This window comes from Dermochelys coriacea, chromosome 6 (assembly GCF_009764565.3).
Source record: "Dermochelys coriacea isolate rDerCor1 chromosome 6, rDerCor1.pri.v4, whole genome shotgun sequence".
NCBI lineage: Eukaryota > Metazoa > Chordata > Testudines > Dermochelyidae > Dermochelys > Dermochelys coriacea.
This window is the reverse complement of record NC_050073.1, coordinates 60,109,860-60,129,485: the sequence shown is the minus strand read 5'-3', so window position 1 is coordinate 60,129,485 and position 19,626 is coordinate 60,109,860. Positions and strand designations below refer to the sequence as shown.

The window sequence follows — 19,626 nt, the reverse complement described above, 5'->3', positions numbered from 1 at the left end:
TACACTGCTCTAAAAAGGCTGTTGGGGTCCTGAATGCAAAGTGAAACAGAGATCGCTTCTCTTCACCTGTGGAAGTGCCAGCTGTCTCATCGCCCACCTGGTTTCCTATCTGTGTTGGATTCATTACCGTTTAATCTGCTGTTGCTCCAGCCGCAGCTCCTGGACCACCTCTTCAAACTGCTGCTTCTCTGCTTCTAGCACCTGGTTAAGACGCTCCAGTTCCTGAGAGGTAACATGGGGAAATAAGTGCGCTCGGCTGCAGCGCTCAGAGGGTTAAATGGTTACCCCTGCAGTAACTCAATTCATTTTATGTTATAGTCACACTACCCTTTTCTAACTTGGCCTTCCCCACCATCACACATGGGCACTAGTGTTGCCTCCAAATCCAAAACAGTAAAGAAATGAAATGCATAATTATTAAAACACAGAACCATAGGAATGTATGGCTGGAAGGGACCTCAAGAGGTTATCTACTCCATCCCCTGCACTGAGGCTGGACCCAGTAAACCTAGACTATCCCTGACTGGTGTTTGCCTAACCTGTTGCCAAAAACCTCCAATGACAGGGATTCCACAATATTTTTTGGTAACCTACTCCAGAGCTTAACTCTCCTTGTACAGTAGTTAGGTAGCTTTCCCCAATATCTAACCTAAATCTCCCTTACTCCACATTAAGCCAATTACTTCTTGTCCTACCTTTAGTGGACATGAAGAACAACTGATTACCATCCTCTTTAAATAACAGCCCTTAACATATTTTAAGATTGTTATCTGGTCCTTCCTCAGTCATCTCCTCTCAAGACTAAACTTGTCCCGTGTTCTTAACTTTTTCTCCTAGGTCAGATTTTTTTAAACCTTTTTTCATTGTTGCTCTCCTCTGGGCTCTTTCCAATTTGTTCACATCTTTCTTAATGTATTGAGTCCCAAACTGTACACAGTATACCACCTGAAGCCTCACCAGTGCTTTTATGTATGACACTCCTGTTAATACATCCCAGAGTGATATTACCCTTTTTCATAACTGCAACACATTGTTGGTTGATATTCTATTTGTGATCCACTATAACTCCTAGATCCTTTTCAGCAGTTCTACCACCTAGCCAGTTATTCTCCACTTTGTAGTTGTACATTTGATTTTCCTTTCTAAGTGTAGTACTTGGCATTTATCTGTATTGAATTTCATCTTGTTGAATCCAGACCAACTTTCCGATTTGTCAAGGTTGTTTTGAATTCTAATCCTTTCGTCCAAAGTGTTTGCAACTCCTCCTGGCCTGGTGTCATCTGAAAGTTTTACAAGAATGCTCTCCACTCCATTATCCAAGTCATTAATGAAAATATTGACTAGTACTGAACTCAGGGCTGACCCCTGCAGGACCTCACTTGATATATCCTCCCAGTTTGACAGCAAACCATCGATAACTACTTTCTGAATACAGTTTTTCAACCAGTTGTGCACCCTCTTTATAGTAATTTCATCTAGATCACATTTCCCTAGTTTGCTTCTGAGTATTGGCATTGAGTAGTGTTTGAAATGTGTGCTAGCTGCTATCCATAACCAGCTAACGTTTTTAATGATGGGAAAACATGATTTTGGTAATTAATTGATCTTTAAATATTCATAGTAAATAGGCCCAATGGCCTGTGATGGGATGTTAGATGGGGTGGGATCTGAGTTACTACAGGAAATTCTTTCCTGGGTATCTGGCCGGTGAATCTTGCCCATATGCTCAGGATTTAGCTGATTGCCATATTTGGGGTCGGGAAGGAATTTTCCTCCAGGGCAGATTGGAAGAGGCCCTGGAGGTTTTTTACCTTCCTCTGTAGCATGGGGCATGGGTCACTTGCTGGAGGCTTCTCTGCTCCTTGAAGTCTTTAAACCATGATTTGAGGACTTCAATAGCTCAGACGTAGGTGAGAGGTTTTTCGCAGGAGTGGGTGGGTGAGATTCTGTGGCCTGCGTTGTGCAGGAGGTTGGACTAGATGATCAGAATGGTCCCTTCTGACCTTGGTATCTATGAATCATCACTGCCTTTGTCTAAACTTGGTGATAAGTAGTGTTTAAAAAGGCTGATAAGTAACACCACCCATCTTCCCAGTCTCAACAAGCTTATGCTCCCCAGTCAGAATGGCTATTTTTTTTACACCAGTGTTGTGGACACTGCACAGGAGAAGGATCCGCTCACACCGAATAACAAAGGACTTTTGTCTCAGGAGTCTTGGTTTAAAATGTACTAGAGTTAGCCACTAGGTGAAGCTCTTACAGTGGCTCTGTTAGTGTCATAGAACCATTGATTGAAACTAACAAGATAAATTAATAATAAAGACTGTACATCCATATGGCAGATCCAACAGTTCAAACAAAGTGCACTCCCAAACCATTCCTGTGAAGCCCTGCAGGCCTGGAAAATGTCAGACCAATTATGCTCCCTGTAGATTATATTTTTCTTCCTCCTTTAGGAATAAAGGACCTCAAAACTGCCCTTGCTCCTGTCTGCTATCTGTGAATGCTAAAGCACCCATGGCAAGCTTTGTAAGAGTAGGGATCCAGCTCAGTACTCTCGACCAAAATTACTCCCTCTCCACTGCAGGTCTACTAGCCAGCTGCCCAAAGGAACTAGAGAGGACAGTAGATTAGCCCTAAAAGAGGGAAAAGTGGACCTGCCATTTCTGTATATCCTGGAAGGGAGCAGAAACTTTCTGAAACCCCCACCCCTCAAGAAGACATAATAAAGTAGGAGGAGTCTCTGAAAGGTGTTTGTGGTGATGTCAGGGGAGAGAGCAAGTGCTGAATAGGTTCTAATAATTTGGGTAAGTTTCATAGTAGCATTTGAATGATTGGGTATTTATTTGAACTGAACCCACAGCCCCAAACCTCTTGAATTTCACCCATAATTAACTGTCTCTGCTCAAGACTAGAATGGGCCAGGGTACTACTGCAGGTCGAGACTGAGGTACACCAGCAGTGTTAATGAGGGGCAAGGACTAGAAAGAGAGTCCTGACCTGCAGAAACCTCTCCTGGTCCAGGTTGTAATTCAAATAGAGTCCTTATTCCCTCTCACAACAACTTTCAATATTTCCTACATGTGACTAGATGCTAACGTCAAGGAAGGCGAGATGGTGCAGTGAGAAGAGATGAAACCCAAAGATGTGCAGGATCCATCTACAGGGCTTGGATGTCATCCCTTTACACATCCAAAGGGCATCAGGAGCATGGCTGCCTTTGGGCTTTGCATGGCGCTAGCCCCTCCAATCAACAGATTGTCCTACACTCTGCAGGGAATAGGAAGGGGTATGATTTGATTGCCTTTGAATAGGTACCCACCTCTTTTTGCTCCCTCTGCAGACACAGCTCCTCTGTCTCTTCCATCAGCTTATCTGCAAACACACACAACATAGGTCAAATTAGGGTGTCCAGATAGTCCCGATATTTGGGGCTTTTTCTTATATAGGCACTTATTTCCCCCCACCCCCGTCCCGATTTTTCACACTGGCTATCTGATCACCCTAGGCCAAATGAGGAAGAAAAGCAATTGATAATGCAGTGGGGTGTTTATGATCTTGGGGCACTGATCACACAGAGCTGGAAAATGCAGACTTCCCTCTTGCATTGCATACATCCGTCTGGGTGTTTCCTAAGGCCAAGACGACTTTAATGAGATTTTCTGTTATCCTTCTCCTGCCAAATTTTTAACAAACAAACACACACTAATATTTTGCACTCCCTCTGATGTCTTCCTTCTAAGACTCTTAAAGTATATCAGTGAGGGAAACCTCATGTGAGGCAGGAAAATATCATTCTCTCCATTACACAGCTGGGGAAACTGAAGCACAGATGGGTTCAGTGACTTGCCCAAAGTTTTACACAGTGGCAGAGCCAAGAACAAAATCAAGGTGTCCTCGCTCCCTGTCCCTTACCCGAACTAGCAGGCCACATTCTGTCCTTAAGCTAGGACTAGACTCTGGGTCATGATCTCAGCCATCTGCTACTAGACACTCTTGTCTAACCCTCATTTCCTTTCATTCTCACTATTGTGCTTATTCCACCTGTTTATTCAACAAAATTTGCTCGCTCCGAGGTTGCCATTGTCTATATCATGCTAATAATCAGCTGCTCACTACTACCAGGGATGCCACCAGCCATCCAGTGAGAAGACAATAGCATCTATGACTCATTTCCATCTCTGTGGCATGACATTGTGAAGAAACTGGTCGCACTGTTATGATGCCCCAGCTAAAACTGGGTTCCTTCAGTTGTCTTGAAAAGCTCAAAGCCTCAGAGGGACTTCTGTGAGTAACGAAGTATCTCAGCTCTGCCCCTTCCTAAAGTCTCCAGCTGGACTTTGGCCATGCTGAAAAGAGCTCCTATTGGTTTATTAACAAGGTCAGTACCCAGAGTTCCTGCGCACTCTGAGATTAACTCTTAGAGAGCATTAGTGGGACTCAGCAGAATGGGTTCAATTCCTAGTTCTGCTACTGGCCTACTGGGTGACCTTGGGCAAGTCACTTCACTGCTCTGTGCCTCAGTTTCCCCATCTGTAAAATGGGGATGGTGATAGTGACCTCCTGTGGAAAGCACTTTGAGATCTAAAGATTAAAAGCACTAGCTAACAGCTAGGTATTATTATTATTGGGCACAATGGGATCCAGATCTACAACTAGAGCTCCTGGATGCTACAGTAATACAGATGAATAATATCATTACTCTATTCTTTCTGAGAACCTCTACTCCTCTCCTTCCTCCCTCCTGTTCCCTCTCCCCTATCCAAAACTCCAGCCCCTTCCACTATATCCATGTGAGATGCTGCCAAAAACACAGCTCCCCACCCATGCTGTAGGCTGAAGAACCTATGCTACCTGCCCCATGTGCCACACTGCTGGCAATGTGCCAATTCTTCCCTTTCTTTGAACTCCTGCCCGTCTTGGGAGGACCAGATCCTGCAGGGTCTGACCTTCTGATGCAGTCCACCAATCCCTGTGGTTCCCAGCCTGGGGGCAGGATTAGGCACAGAAGGGAGGGTAGGAGATGGATGGTCACTCCGGAGGGTGTCGGGGGAAGTACAGACGCTCCCAATAGAAGGGAGGTAGAGCAGTATGTGTGCCTCCCAGAGTCTTGACCTGATCTCCCAGTGGCCAGAAACTCTCCTGTCCTCAAAGCACTAACCATTGGAGGGACACTGAGCACTGACCAGGATGCTAATAATAAGGCAGAAACCTCAGCAGTTATATTGGAACAAAGCAGACCAAAGCAAAAGCTGTCAAATGAATGTGGCCAGGCATGACAGTACTGAATAGTCACCCTGAATGTCCCTGCTATGGATCAAAGATCCCTGTATATATATAGCTGCTAATTAGCGGAGAAGATGTCTCTTCCTCCCCCGTATAGGACTGCAACCTGGGAAAGGACTAACAATTCTTATGCTATCCTGGAGGTTATGAGGGGATGTTTGGACACTAATAGTGAAAACCCGCTAAACTGTGACATTCAGGGGTGAGGGACAGGTCTTCCTGCTAAGATCCTGTTATGTTCTTATAGGAAGAATCTCTCTCATATCTTCCACATTCTGCTAGGGTTTCACACCCACAAAGCTGCATAGTGTTCTGCAACCTTCCTACAGAATTTGGTAATGGTATTATATCACCTGAAGTGGGGTGGGGAGGGGACTGGGAGACCATGATGCAGGTGGAGAACATCCTGGAGAAAGAGGGTTTGGTTGAGAGAATCCTCCCATAGATCAGTCCCAGGTCAGTCCATAGAAGGTTGGAAAGCAAGGCCAGGGATTAGAGCAGGGGAACGGGAATCTGGTGATCTGGGTTCTGTTCCCACCTCATGGTGTGGCTGTGGGCAAAGTCATCAGAGTTGTTTGAAAAATGGGGGGGAATTTTTTTTGTTAACTAAAAGTCATTAATAACTCCCTGTCAGCACTGCTTCTGGTGCACAGGGGCCAAAGAGAATTTTTTGCACCAATATGTTTCATCAATATTTTAACGGAAAATGTTATCAAACTGTGATGTAAATGAAAATGGTCAGTAACCATTTCCATAACTTTTAAAATAAAAATTACAATAAAGATGTTGATAAAAATATCACCCCAAAATTTATGAACAAGATTTGAAATACACACCAGCTTTTCATGAAAAAATTCTTGCCAATTTTAGACAAAGTTTTCTTCCAAAACATTTTGACCAGCTCTACAAGTTATCCTCTCTGGGTTTCTATTTATCCCTTTGGCAAATGGGGATGGTATTATTTTCCTACCTCACTTGGGGGTTGTGAGGCTTAATTAATTCATTATAAATAAATAAAACTTTTATAAATGGCTTTGAGATCTTCAGACTGAAAGTGCTTTAGAGCTCTAATTATTACTACTACTATTAAATCCCAAGCAATGTACTGAGATCATCCTGGAGCACAGTGAATGCAAAAATGTAAAATAGAAATATTTCTTCATCTTCAGATTTCCATAAAAAAAATCACAGAAATGTAGGGCTGGAAGGGATCTTGAGAGGTCATCAGGTCCAGTCCCCTGTACAGAGGCAGGACCAAGTATACCTAGACCACACCTGACAGGTATTTGTCCAACCTGTTCTTAGAAACCTCCAGTGATAGGGATTCCACAACCTCCCTTGGAAGCCTATTCCAGAGCTTAACAACCCTTATAGTTAACAAGTTGTTCTTAATATCTAAATATATTAAAGTTTTATTAGCAGGAGTTGGATGACAGAGTGTAGCTCACAGCATTCAAATTAATTATTATTTTACCAGGTGCCTTAGCTTAAGGTGTAAGTAGTCTCAATTACCCAGAGAAGCCACTAATTATCTGAAATGTACACATGCCCGAGCTGAGCCATTTGCCTGCCCATGAACCCATAATCTACCAGGCTAGAATTGCCATCATATACATCATATACATTGTTACCACTAACACGGGGTGAATTGAGATGGAGATTCAGCAATGTGAGAATAAAATTCCTGTTGGAAAAAAACAACAATCCCAAAATTGTAGTCACCATAAGAAATGCGACTCCTGAGGAATTAAAACTGGCACACGAATACCTATGTATGCCCGGCATGCGCTAACTCCCAGAGTCAGGACGCTCAAACTTTTCAAGAACAAGGGTCATTTTCATGATGAAAATGCATAAAAGTATGCATGTGTCCAGTCAGATGTGATCCTTTGGCTCCTAATAAATGGACAATCACATCTGACTGTCCAGTCAGATGTGATCCTTTGGCTCCTAATAAATGGACAATCACATCTGACTGGACACATGCATACTTTTAAGCACCTACAATAAATGTCCTGAACTCAACCCTAGTATTTGCTTTTATTTTCATCTCCCTTGATAGCTGAATAGAAATGGCTGATTTCATAAAAACCTGCAGCTGATCAGCCTGGATCTCACCAGCAGTTACAGAAAGTGGAGAGAGGGGTGCTATTTAGGATTCTGCAGCCCTTGGGCATTTCTGATCCTAAAGAGTCCCCAGTACAAAAAGCTGCTCAAGCTAACCTAAGTATTCCTGTTTCTCCTTGGCCAGCTGGAGCCCCTGAGCTTCTAGGCTCTCAATCATGGCTTCTCCCAGTTGAGCATTCTTCCAGGTCCTAAAAAGAGAATGAACAGAAATAAAGAGAATTGGGAAGGAAGCAGGACTGGGAGTTATTGAGTGAGGAGGGAAACTCAGGCTTAAATTGTCTACAACTTCAAACAGAGTCCCATGCATTTGATGAATTATCTTTTTTAAAAATAAAATATTATTTCTGCTAAAATGAGTTGTAAAATTTCCTGGCATACAATCAATAGAGAGGGATTTTCCAGGTACCTGGTAGTAGGATGTGCACTGGGCTTGTCAAATTGATCCTGATGGATTGGTAAGACACTGATTAATAGATGAGGATGACCACCAATGACATCACACCTCTTGTCTAAGACCCATCTCTTCTAGCCACTTGTACCTCCCCTGGCTCCCCCCCTTTCCAACGCTTTGTCCCACCACTGCCAATTTCCATTTGAGCATTAACCTGTCCCCAGCTCCTTGCCTTCTGAATTTTGTCTTCATCCTTTTTGGTATCCCATGACCAACTGGAAATCTCTCCCTGATGGGCAATTAGCCAGTAGGATTTGATGTATGTCCTGGAGCCCCTGCCTAGCCCATGGTTGTTAGTAGCACTACCTCTAGACACAACGAAGAGCCATAACTAAACATCAAAAGAAAAGCTAAAATGTAAAGAGAGAAGGGGGTGCGTTATAACAATACTTTGCATGCAGTATCTGCCAGAAGATCTCAAAGTGCTTTGCAAACATTATTAAATAAAGCCACACAATCCTCCTGGTATGCATCACTGGCCACACTTTAAAGACACAGTAGGCTGTGGTACAGAGGTTAAGTGACAATCCCAAGGACTCATAATAAGTCAAAGGCAGAACTCCAGCTTCTCAGTCCTCTGCTTCAACCACTAGAAAAAACACAGCCTTTTTTATACTTAAAATGCAGACCAGTTAATTATATGCACATATGAATAGCATGCCCCATTTAGGAATTTCTCAGTTCTTTACCATCCCTACTAACCCATTGTGACAATCAGACACATCAGCGGGAGAACAGGAAATCTGAACTCCAAAAATAAGCAATTAAATCAGCTGATTGTATACAATATTATTGTACTATAGAAGTGTATTGAGTAAAGTATCATAAAAACTGGTGCCATGTTAGTCATGAATATCACTGTGTGATACATGTACAGATGGTATGTAAAGAGTTATGTAAAGTGTTCTAGAAACATATTCCTACAATGTGTTCTGGGGGCAGATGTGATAAACAAGTTTGCCCCAGGCAGAGTAATGTTGTTTTGCCTGTTGGCCTGCATCTCCAGTGTAAACTGAGCAAAGTGATGTTCGTTTGCATCTGAATCCACAGGAAAAGCAAACTGAGAGAAGAATGAGGAAGGCAGGATGTCATCAGCTTCCTTGCACACAAGCAGCAGGGGAGAAAAAACTTTACCTGGGGATACACTTCAGAAGAATGCATTTCAAAGATTCACTGGACTATGAAAAGTAGGGGAGAGAACCTCTTAGCGATCCCGCCTTTAGGGAACAAAGGGGACAGCACTCTCTGATTCTGTGAACATTGGAGCCTCCTACTGGAAGTGCAGGAGATGCTGTTAGTTTGCGGTAAGCGAGAAAGCTGTTTAGGCAAAGATTGTAGCTTGTTAAAGTTAAGTCTTGGAAATGAAAAAATGTGTTTTGTTTTGTTCGTAACCAGACCTGTCTGTTGTTCTCTTGCTTAGTATGCCTGAAATCTCTGTTCTTCATTAATAAACTTATTCTAAGTTTTACTGTAAACCATCTCACTGCTGTTGTATTGAAATGAAGTGAGTCCTCAGCTAACCTAACTGTATTGTCTCTTTGGGGGCAGAGAAGTTAATTTCTGTGAGTGTCCAGTGAGAGGGACTGGATGCTTCAGAGAGACATCTCTGGAGAACTCGTGTTCACTGATTCGTACCTGCAAAGCAAGGTTAGACTGGCAGAGTCTTGAGGAGTTTGCTGGTGGACCAGCATGACAGGGAGCTGACATACAGTGTAAGCTCCAGCAGAGCTCTCCCTTGCTGAGGCAGAGCAGTAACACAATGGCTCTGATGCTGGGCTCCCTGAAGAGAGTGTCAAACCCATATAAAGGCCTGATGAATTTTGTTTTCTTGGGGAAAGATTAAGATTTATAAATATTGGGTGCAAATAGGACTTTCTAGATTGGGGAAGTGTTTTTGTTTGTGCCCATAGTTTGTGGAACAAATTGTTAAATATGTAACCAAACAGCTTTCTATAGAACAACTTCAATGAAGCCTGTATTTTGTCTCTTACAAAGTTCAATTGATGTATTAACCCACTTTTCCCTGGGGTCAGACAGCTCATTGTTCTAACAGCAAATTAGAAGAGAATTAGTAAAAATGTATGGCTTTAACTATCATTTGCACACAAATGGATTTCTTTTAAGCTAATGTGTGTCTATGATGTTATCTAAAACGCTGAGAAATTAGAAGAAAATTAATAAAAATGTACAGTTTCAGCATCCAATTATGTGCAAAATATGTCAAAGTGTGCACATGTGACCCAAGAACACGTTAATGCCACCTAGGGTTACGGAATGTCCTGATACTGGTCTGTACATTCTGGTTCACCAAAGAAAATCATGTGAGGTCTTAAATGAAACCTGGGGTCACACTAGTCATTAATGTCATTGTGAAATGCATGTGCTGATACTACGTAAGGAGCTATATATGTATACTGAAAATATGTTCTTAGATACTGTATCAAGGTATGAGTCACCAGCAGAAACAGCACTTCGGTCAAACGAGAGATGTTTATTCACTGCTCTTTCTGTCAGATGTAAATGAAGTGTTGCAAGCTAACACAATGGATGTCAATTTACATACAATATCAACAAAGGCATGGGAAGTCAACAGGGAAGGAGCATGCAGGAAAAACAAGCCACAGGTGGCTATATTGTCTCTGAGTACAGACAATGAACTTTGGGTTGTATAAATAGAAGTCAAAGATGACATCCCCTTATCCTGCACCTAGAAGTAAACAGACCGCTTGTTTACACTCATGAAAACAGGATCTCAGCCAACCTTGGTGGAAACACTACAGAGAAGCACGGGGATGAGATAAACTTCTTTAGACAGGAGGTTAATATGTTAGTTAAGTTTAGTCTCTAGAAAGCATGTTATGATTTTGTTTTGTATCTAACCATTTGTTTCCAATATTTTTACTCACTATCATTTGAATCTTGAATCGCTGATAATAAACTTATTCTTGTTTTCACTATAGATATATCTCAGTGCTGTGGTATTGTACAAGGAGCTGATTCTGAGTTGAATCATTCAAGCTGGTGTGCACTGTTCCCTTGGGGACAGCAGACTGTGTATTACTAGATTGTTCAGTGGATAAAAAGGGCTGAACACTACAGGGGAATGCTTCAAAGGGGTTTGGGGACTGGGATGTACCAATTGTTAACCCACAAGGCAAACCATGGGCTGGCATAGCCCAGAAGAGGAGTCAGGGAGCTGACACCAGTAAAGCACAAGTAGGTCTCCCTCATGTTGAAAGCGCGGGGGGGTTAACAAAATGACTCACAGTCTTGGATACCCAGAGAAGTGTGTGTGTGTGTGTGTGTGTGTGTGTGTGTGTGTGTGTGTGTGTGTGTGTGTGTGTGTGTGTGTGTGTGTGTGTGTGTGTGTGTGTGTGTGAGAGAGAGAGAGATGTGCACAAGGGGTGTGGATAGTTTCTAAAATGCTGAGACACTGAGTGACCTCATTGAAGTCACTGGCAAAACGTCCATTTTCTTCAATGGGGTCAGAATTTCATACATTGTTATACTAATGGCTTGAAAATGATGAAAGCATTTAGAATGTCTGTTTATTTAGGTTAACTTTTTCACAAATACTGCCCTGAAATTGTCATCCCCTCACTCTGTCCCTATGATACACTCTTAAGCCCACTGAAGCTGAACTTAAAAGCAGATGGGTCTCCCATGTCTGCATAGCCTGGCTCATATTTCAGAAGTAATCAATACGTTTATTTTATGTGCAATATAAACGAGAGCTGCAATCTTATGACCAGTGGCCTACTTGCTTTGAAAGTTCAATCAAAAACCAACTATATATTTCTCAAAGAACTTCCCTTAGGACTTTGGGACACTAAATAATTGATATCTAAAGTTCTACTGTAGCGGGCAGACAACTGAGAACCTCTGTTGGTATTTGCAATCTGTGCTTGTGTGGGTGAGTTGTTTTCCATCAAATATCATATCAACTAGTATGAATGCATGTTTAGCTGGTTTAGGGGTTGTCGGCTTATGGATTTAGAAATTAGTTACATTAGACTATTTTCATAAGGGGAAAGAACACCTGTGCACTTTGTTGCATCACTTTCAGTTAAACAAATCTTGGCTTTTATAGAATTTTGGCCCTGCTCCAACAAAGAACTTAACCACATGCTGAACGTTAAGCACACGCTTAAGTCCATCCCTATTCAACAAAGCTTTGCATATGCATTTAAAGTTATAAACATGCTTAAGTGCTCTGCTAAATTGGGATCTTAACCCTGTTTTTGTAAACCTATCTAAAGATACGCTTTTCTTTTAAAGAGTTTCTTCTTTATTGGTTTTTCATTCTTTCTATTTATGGTGGTTATTCCTTTCCAAGAAGGATGTGTGGTAAATTTGTGGCTATAAACTTTGATTTTAAATTCTGCCACAGCACAGAGGCCCCAAATCAGGAAAGCATCCCTTTGGAGGACAGCATATAAGAATGCACTTAACTTTAAGGACTTACTTAAGTGCTTTCCTGAAGCGGGGCCAAACCATGTGCCTCCTTCACTTACACTGTTTAGCCCAGCAAGCCTTAGCAAGGTAAGAGCTAGGCATTATTAGTACATTTCTCCTTGGGGAGCTGTAGCTCACGAAAGCTTATGCTCAAAAAAATTTGTTAGTCTCTAAGGTGCCACAAGTACTCCTTTTCTTTTTGAGAATACAGACCAACACGGCTGCTACTCTGAAACCTGTAGGAGACACTCTGTCATGATTACAAATTGCATTTATTTTCTAACAAAATATTACCTTGCACACCTTCTCCATTCATTATTATAACAGGGTATAATAAACAATCTGCAAACACCACTCGTATGTTTGTGACATTACAAGCGTTTCCTTCCCCCAACACTCACTGTTTAGTTTAAAATCAGTTATAGCACAGACAGCATACCTGCATGCTTTCCCGAATGATGGTTGGCCCTGTTAGCATTAGCCTATTTCTGGAGGAGGAAATAAAATTTATAATACAGAGTATAAATTTGCTCTTGAACAATAATGTCAATTATTATTACTGCAATAGTACATAGGGGCCCTATGTGAAATCATGACCCCATTGTGCTAGGCTCTGCACATACCTATTACTCATCACACTTATTTATAATAATCCCTTATTTTAAAAATCATTTTACTTTCAAATCGCTCATGTCAGGTATTTTAGCTACTCATCAGCCAACCATTCCAGGGTTCCAGATTATACACTAGTTCCTATTGGTTAACAGCCTAGACAGGGAGCAACTTCTGGATGTTTATGGGGCAAAAAAAGAGGTGCCTGAAGGGGCAGGGAAAACTATCGGAAGAGGAAAGAGAGAAAGGGGAGAGGGCAAAGGTCAGAAAAGGACATTGCAGCGGTAGGGTCAAGAGTTGAAAGGAGTAGGCTTAGGAAAAGGCCAGTGGTCAGAAGGGACAAGACCCAGCTACAAAAGTGGATCATCTGAATTGGAATCACATGTGAGGTTACCACCCTTACCTATCGATTAACCTCTTATTTATTCATCCGAATTGATTTGATAGGTACATGCACTCCCTACTACTGTAAGGGACTGGCCCATTGTTGCTCCAAATCAGTGGCAGATTCTTTAGCTGCCCTACAAATGCTAGATGGCCACCGGTGGAACCCAGAATAGATCCACGAAAATCGGCTGCCACGGATCGGAAAGTGAAAGGGCTACACACTAAATTGTAGCAGGAATAAGTTATTCAGGGAGAGACATCCAAAGGCACAAAGGCCAATGAGGTTCCCAACGCCCATTGGAAAATCAATAGTAGTTGAGAGCCTAACTACCCTTCATGCCGTGGAAAATCTCACCTTTATGGGTTGATCTTACGAAGGCTTGCCTGCTATATGACGATAACTTGTGATCCCAGCCTGCAAAGTCAGCCCCTGTAGAACTAGCCTGGCTATTATTCACAGTTGACCATAGACACTCCCAATTACTAGCAGTCGGTATATTTTTTTGCTGAAAAAGGTATTTATTAATGAACACTTTTGTGACTTTTCTCTATTTTCTGACCAGAGCTACTTCTAAGCAACCCAAGAGAACACAGCAAAAGCAGCTCCAAAAATAATATGCATCACCCTAGCATCATGGATATATGACCCCCCCTCCCCAGACTGGTGGAGTCTTCTGAATTCCTGTCAGAGCTAGAAGATCCCTATCCCTGTTTGCACCACTTCACACTCAAAAGTTTTCAGGGCCTTATTTGCACTGTGGCTGCTGTCCTTCTGGCCACAATAGAGTGGAGGGAGGCTTCCCTTTGAGACACCATAAACTCTAGTCCTTAATTAGTCAGAGGGCTTTGGGATTAGTCATTAAGCTAGGGAAAGAGAGCTCAGGACCGGCAATCAGTTCAACCACCCCAGGTGACGGTGCATTTTCATTGAGCCACCAGACTAGCCCATCTTTCTGATATTTTAAACGATCTATACCCCAGTATATTTGCACGCTCCTCCGCTCCAGATTTAAAGAAACAGTACACGTATCCTCACACAGTACAAACAAAGAATTCCAGCGAGAGGATGTTACCCCATACCAGTCTCATTCTTTCCTATGTTCCTTCCTTATTTATTGTAACCCTTGTCTATCTATGCTCTCTTACGTTATTATTATGAAGCGATAGGCTGCAATGATAAAGTATAAACCCTACAGTGGAATAAGCTGCATCCTTTTCCTCTAGGAACAAAAGGGCAGTAAAATGTGGTGCCTAAATGACTCAAACAGTGTCCTTTTAACTTTCCCTTTCATCACTGCTCAATTTACTGGCCAGTCTGCACTTTTTTCGCTGTTGCTCAGCTCCACTCCCGACCTTGCTAACACAAGTCACATTATCTCCTCTCTCCTTCACTTACATACACATCGAAAGTGATTAGGTGAATGCTGGAGCCAAATCCTTCCTGCAGCGATGGTGCATGGAGAGGCAAGACAGAGGCCACAAGCCTATTGTCATCCAGCACAGTGGGTTACCCTGCTGCAATGCTAGAAATGTGCCAGCAGCTGGATCAGCTTCTGTGTCAAACACAAGGGGTTGGAGGAACAGAGTCGGGGCCTGGAACATGGCTGGTTCTAGGCATGGGATGAAGCTGAAAGCACACAGGGCCTTATCCTTTTGGGAGCCCTCTCTTTATTAGTGCCCCTCTCAGCCTGTGCCCACAGCCACCCCTACCATGTTCCTACCCGCATGCTGAAAGGTAAAGCTACCTGTCTCCCAGCAAGAAAAGTCCCAGGGCTAAATTCAACATTGATGTAAGTGAGTGCAGCTCTACAAAAATCCTCCTATTTACACTAAGGCTGAATTTGGTCCCCTCATCCTCTCCAGCAGCCAAACCCTTCCACCCCCAGGTACACTATGTAGGTCACAGAGATCTGCCTCAGGTCTGGCATATCTTGCACCTTGTCCTGCCAAACCTGGCTCATCTCTGGTCAGTACATACAGGGATCAAACCCCTTGCCTACACTAGCACTCCTGTTAAAATCTCCCTCCCATTTCCCTGTCCACAGTGCTGCTCTCAAGGGGTATTAACCACCGTGTCAGCTACACCTGAGCTGAGTGGTGTTAGAAAACAAGGAGATAAAAAAAAACCCAATGGCCAATCAACACTAGCATCCCAGCTGTGGCTAGCACAAGGGGAGCTGCACTGGGGATAGGGCTGGGTGTAGACTGTGGAACAAAAATGATAGTGTAGAGTAGACAAAGCCAAAGAGAAAATTACAAGATGGCCTCTTTTCTCATCTTGTGCGTGAGATCTCATGGATGGTGGGCAGGACTGAGCTCAGAGGGGGATGCTGGGCTAGGGTTGAGCTGGGCAGATACTCCTTGCAGCCCTGGGCGGGGTGCTTTGTGGAGTGGTCACCACTAATAAAAAGTGAGCCTTTGTAGCACTTTTCACTTGACTGTGATATTTCCCCCCCACACACACTTTCCTCTTCACAGAAATGAGCATTCCCCATCTGCACATGCTGATACCCTAGGATAAACTCATCTGAAGGAGAAGCCTTTTTCTAGTGGAGCTCAAAGAAATAATTCCAGTGTAATAGCTCCCTGAGGAAAAGCTGCAAAGCTCTCTTTCCTCTAAGAAGCATAGCTGATTACCAGGCTCCGGAGGTTCTGAAAGTTCCCATGTGCTTTGGGAAAGTTCCCGTCACTCAGCTCCCTTCCTAGCCCCTGCCTTTTGATATTGCTGCTAAGGCCTAAGAGGAGCATGTTGGTGTTAGAGCCAGCTGCTTACTTCCTCTGCAGGCACTTAGCAGTGAGAATGTGCTAGGGCTAGTGCTGGCCAAACCTGAAATCTTCAAAGGTTCCAGCCAGATAAGCAACCAAACATCCAGACACTTATAGCATTGAACGCTGTAGAAGTGGGCTGGGAAATCCTATGATAACAGACTCTTTCAGGAGATTTACTTTACTTCCTGATTTTCAGAGCTAAATACACCCCCCTCTGCACAGCCTGAGCCTACTGGGATCCGGGCAAAAGGACCCCAAGGCCACAGATCCATTCTACAGCTGCAATTGAAGCCTCAGGGTGGAAGTAGCCTTTGTGACACCTGTGCTCCCTGTCCATGGGGAAGTTTGACAGGTACATCTACATAGTCATGATTTGACCCCTAGCTCTTCTTCATCCTGCCCCCATCTCACCCAAAAGTCCTTCTCCCTGAGGCATAGGGAGCTTCTGTGAAGCATAATCCCAGAGCAGGATGTTGCTCCCTACACACAACAGAATTGCACTGTTTTCTCAAAGTCCAAGGACCTCCACACCTGAGGAGAAGGAGTAGGACAGCAGAGGCCATGTGGCATTTTGTCACTCCCAGTCCTGACCACAACCAGGGTTGTATTAGCAACACAGTGAAACATTAGTATGATGGAGGATGCTTCACTTGAACTTTGAAACGTTTTGGTGTCTGTTGGGAGCAGAAAGCGAGGACCCACAAAGGAGCACCTCAACTCTTCCACACTGTCACTCTTGTTAGACCTTCTTCTCCTCAAAACCCCAGCACCTCCCACAATGCTTCAAAGAGAAGAAAATAATGAAAATATGTCCCCGGTGCTTACACTTTTCCAGACTCCTGCAGCATCTCCAGCCACTGAGCCTGCTCAAATTCTGACTCTGCTGCCAGCACAATATTACCCTGGAAAAGAAGAATCAAATGAGAGATGCTGACGTGAGCACATGCAGACGTACCCGCCATCATGCACAAACAACCCCCATCCCTAGTATGGTTCCGAGTGGACATAATACAGGAACTGCCACCACTGCAACAGGTATTTACTCGTTTCCTCCTGTTAGCCCATTCTGCTGCTTTGGTGCCATGGAGACTGTCGGTGGGCGTGGGGGTGTTGAGGCACACTGGGAGGGCAGTGGGGCATGGCGGGGAGGGTTGCAAAACAAAGGACAGGAATTTCCAGGGCTGTCAATCCAACACCTTTCCCCAGCACCAAATTCATTGACCTGAAAAGGGAAAAGTTCACGCACATGGAAGTCCTCATGGGAGATCTTCATGGCAAAAGGCATGTTGGGCTCTTCTTTGGCTTCCACGATGCAGCCAGCCAGAGGTATGACGCCCTAGCGATGAACCAGAGAATTTAAATGGGTCAGTGAAGTTTTACTACAAGGCGTAACTATAAACAATTAATGTCAGGAACTGGACCCTGATTCCTAGCCCCAGTTTTTGCTGCTGGCTCTTCCCCTGCGCTGGAAGCATCATGGAGGCAGTATGCTGAGGTCCTGAGAAGCAGGAGTGCCTCACATCCCGCAGGGGAACTCCCTGGAGCTGACTAAAAAGAAGCGTTTGCTGATGTCAAAGAGAGTCTCATCCCGTCTACCTGAGCTGGGAGATTGGTGGCTGGGATATGTAGGCGATGGGGAACAGGAGCTGTTTTATCAGGGATGTGCAGATCTTCCCAATGGTCTAAAAGTTCTACTGGAGAGCATAACGACAAGAGCTAAAATGAGGAGGGAGTGTCCTCATGTGTAGCCCCCCCCCCACTTTATTTCCCTACATGATTCTGTTTCCCATAATGCGCCCATGGCTAGTGTGTCACTGCTACCCGGTACCGGATGGAATCAGACCTGCTGAAGTGCATGCGATTATGTTGTCCTGGAGAAGCTGGAGATCCACAGAGAATAAAACTAATACCACTAACAGAAATACACATTCTGCTTCAGCTCAGGTGATAAAGCCCAGGGAGCTGAAAGATCCTGAGTCCTCTTCCCTACGCTGCAGGTGTGTGGTTTAGTGGGCTTCTAATCCACGTATGTGACTATGAATTAATTACAATTAGTGATGATGAGTAAAGCTATAAACTCCCTGATTAGCAGGCTAGCCTCGCAGAGGCTATTCAAGTGGCTGCAGGATCGATGGTATGATGAGAAAATCGTTAAAACAAGGCAGGGTATAAATCCAGTATCATGTTAGATTTATACCCTGCCAAGCAGCTGGTGTGGTAGCAGGGAACCTGAATTAATTTCAGTTTTCAGAAGAGGTTAATCCATGTCCCCATGCTTCTTGGAGGTTCTTCTGGATCTAATTACAAGGCTGGAATCAGAGAACCTGCTTGTTTTGCTATCCAGGTGTCTGCGAGAGGCGCCTGCCAGGTGGAGTCAGAGAGGAAATAGCTGGGGGGTGCTCACCTTGGGATGGATATTGAAATACTTATTGCTTTCAAAACTCTTCTTTTCACTCTCAGAATAGTAAAGCAGAAAACTCTCCTTGATGATGAAGAACCTGAAAGGGGGAAGAGAAGGAAAGCAATAAATTCCTACTAATATTCATCCTTTAAAAAGCACTTACTTCATCAGAGCACTGAACAAACATTACCTAATTTACCTGTACAACAGCTCTCTGAGCTGCAAGGTTTTATTATTTCCATTCTATACATGGAAAAACCTAGGCAAAGAGAGGTCAAGTGACTTGCTCCAGGTCACTAGGCAACTCAAATTTATGCTTGGCATAAGTGGGTGGGCCACTGTCACAGACAATAGAGTTGTAGTAGTATATGCCAGTGGTGAAGTTGACCCAGTGAATCAGCATTAGAAGTGGGATTAGAACTTCAAAATTCCTTGTGCCCTGTCCTGTGCTCACTCCACTAAAAATGGAAGATAGTTTCCCAGGAATTACTAAGCAAAGATCCTGGCAAAGTTGTCATTCTTTGTCATCCAGAAATACAAAGGAAATAAAGTCTCTGAAATATGTATCACATTAACTCTTTCTTGCCCTGTTTGGTTAGGTTTCACTATACCCAGATGAACATGGTATGGTACGTGCAAAACATCACAACTTCTGTAAAGGAAAAATCAGGCCTCCCTGATCTATTAGAATTCTTTGAGCATTGCCTCAAAATTGTGAATGAAGGCACACCAGTTGTAATTTTTTTGGACTTTCAAAATGCTGTTGACAAAAGCCTCCCTCTGTTTAGGGATCCATGAGTTAAGAGATAAGATACTACAGTGTGCAGAAGCTGGCTAAGAAACAAAAACACAAAGAACAGGGTTAAATGGTCAATTTTCAACATGGTAAAACATAGGCTCAACATTTCATACCAGGGGAGAAGTTATGTCGCTTTATACCAGCTGAGGATCTGGTCTTAGGACTGGTGTTCTTCAGTACATTTATCAATAAGCTGCAAAAAAGGGGTGAACAGCGAAGTGGCAAAAATTGCAACACAACATTATATAGATTAGTCAAATCTAGAGAAACCCATGAGGAACTTCCAAGGGACCCACCAAGCTTAAGGGAAAGGACAACAAGATAGCAGATGGAATCCAG

The 19,626-nt window shown here is 43.4% G+C and overlaps 1 protein-coding gene across 2 annotated transcripts in view; it reads right to left on the bottom strand.

Moving 5' to 3' along the window:
- The window catches only part of PLEKHD1 (pleckstrin homology and coiled-coil domain containing D1), a 55,900-nt gene that overhangs the window by 15,314 nt on the left and 20,960 nt on the right, over positions 1-19,626 (bottom strand). For both annotated transcript variants that reach the window (XM_038407328.2, XM_043517470.1), the window contains 6 exons: positions 18,492-18,585; positions 17,334-17,423; positions 16,913-16,989; positions 7,510-7,601; positions 3,323-3,375; positions 128-222 (listed from right to left, as the gene is read on the bottom strand). In XM_038407328.2, the coding sequence (XP_038263256.1) occupies positions 128-222; positions 3,323-3,375; positions 7,510-7,601; positions 16,913-16,989; positions 17,334-17,423; positions 18,492-18,585 (501 nt within the window). The remainder of the gene's footprint in view (positions 1-127; positions 223-3,322; positions 3,376-7,509; positions 7,602-16,912; positions 16,990-17,333; positions 17,424-18,491; positions 18,586-19,626) is intronic.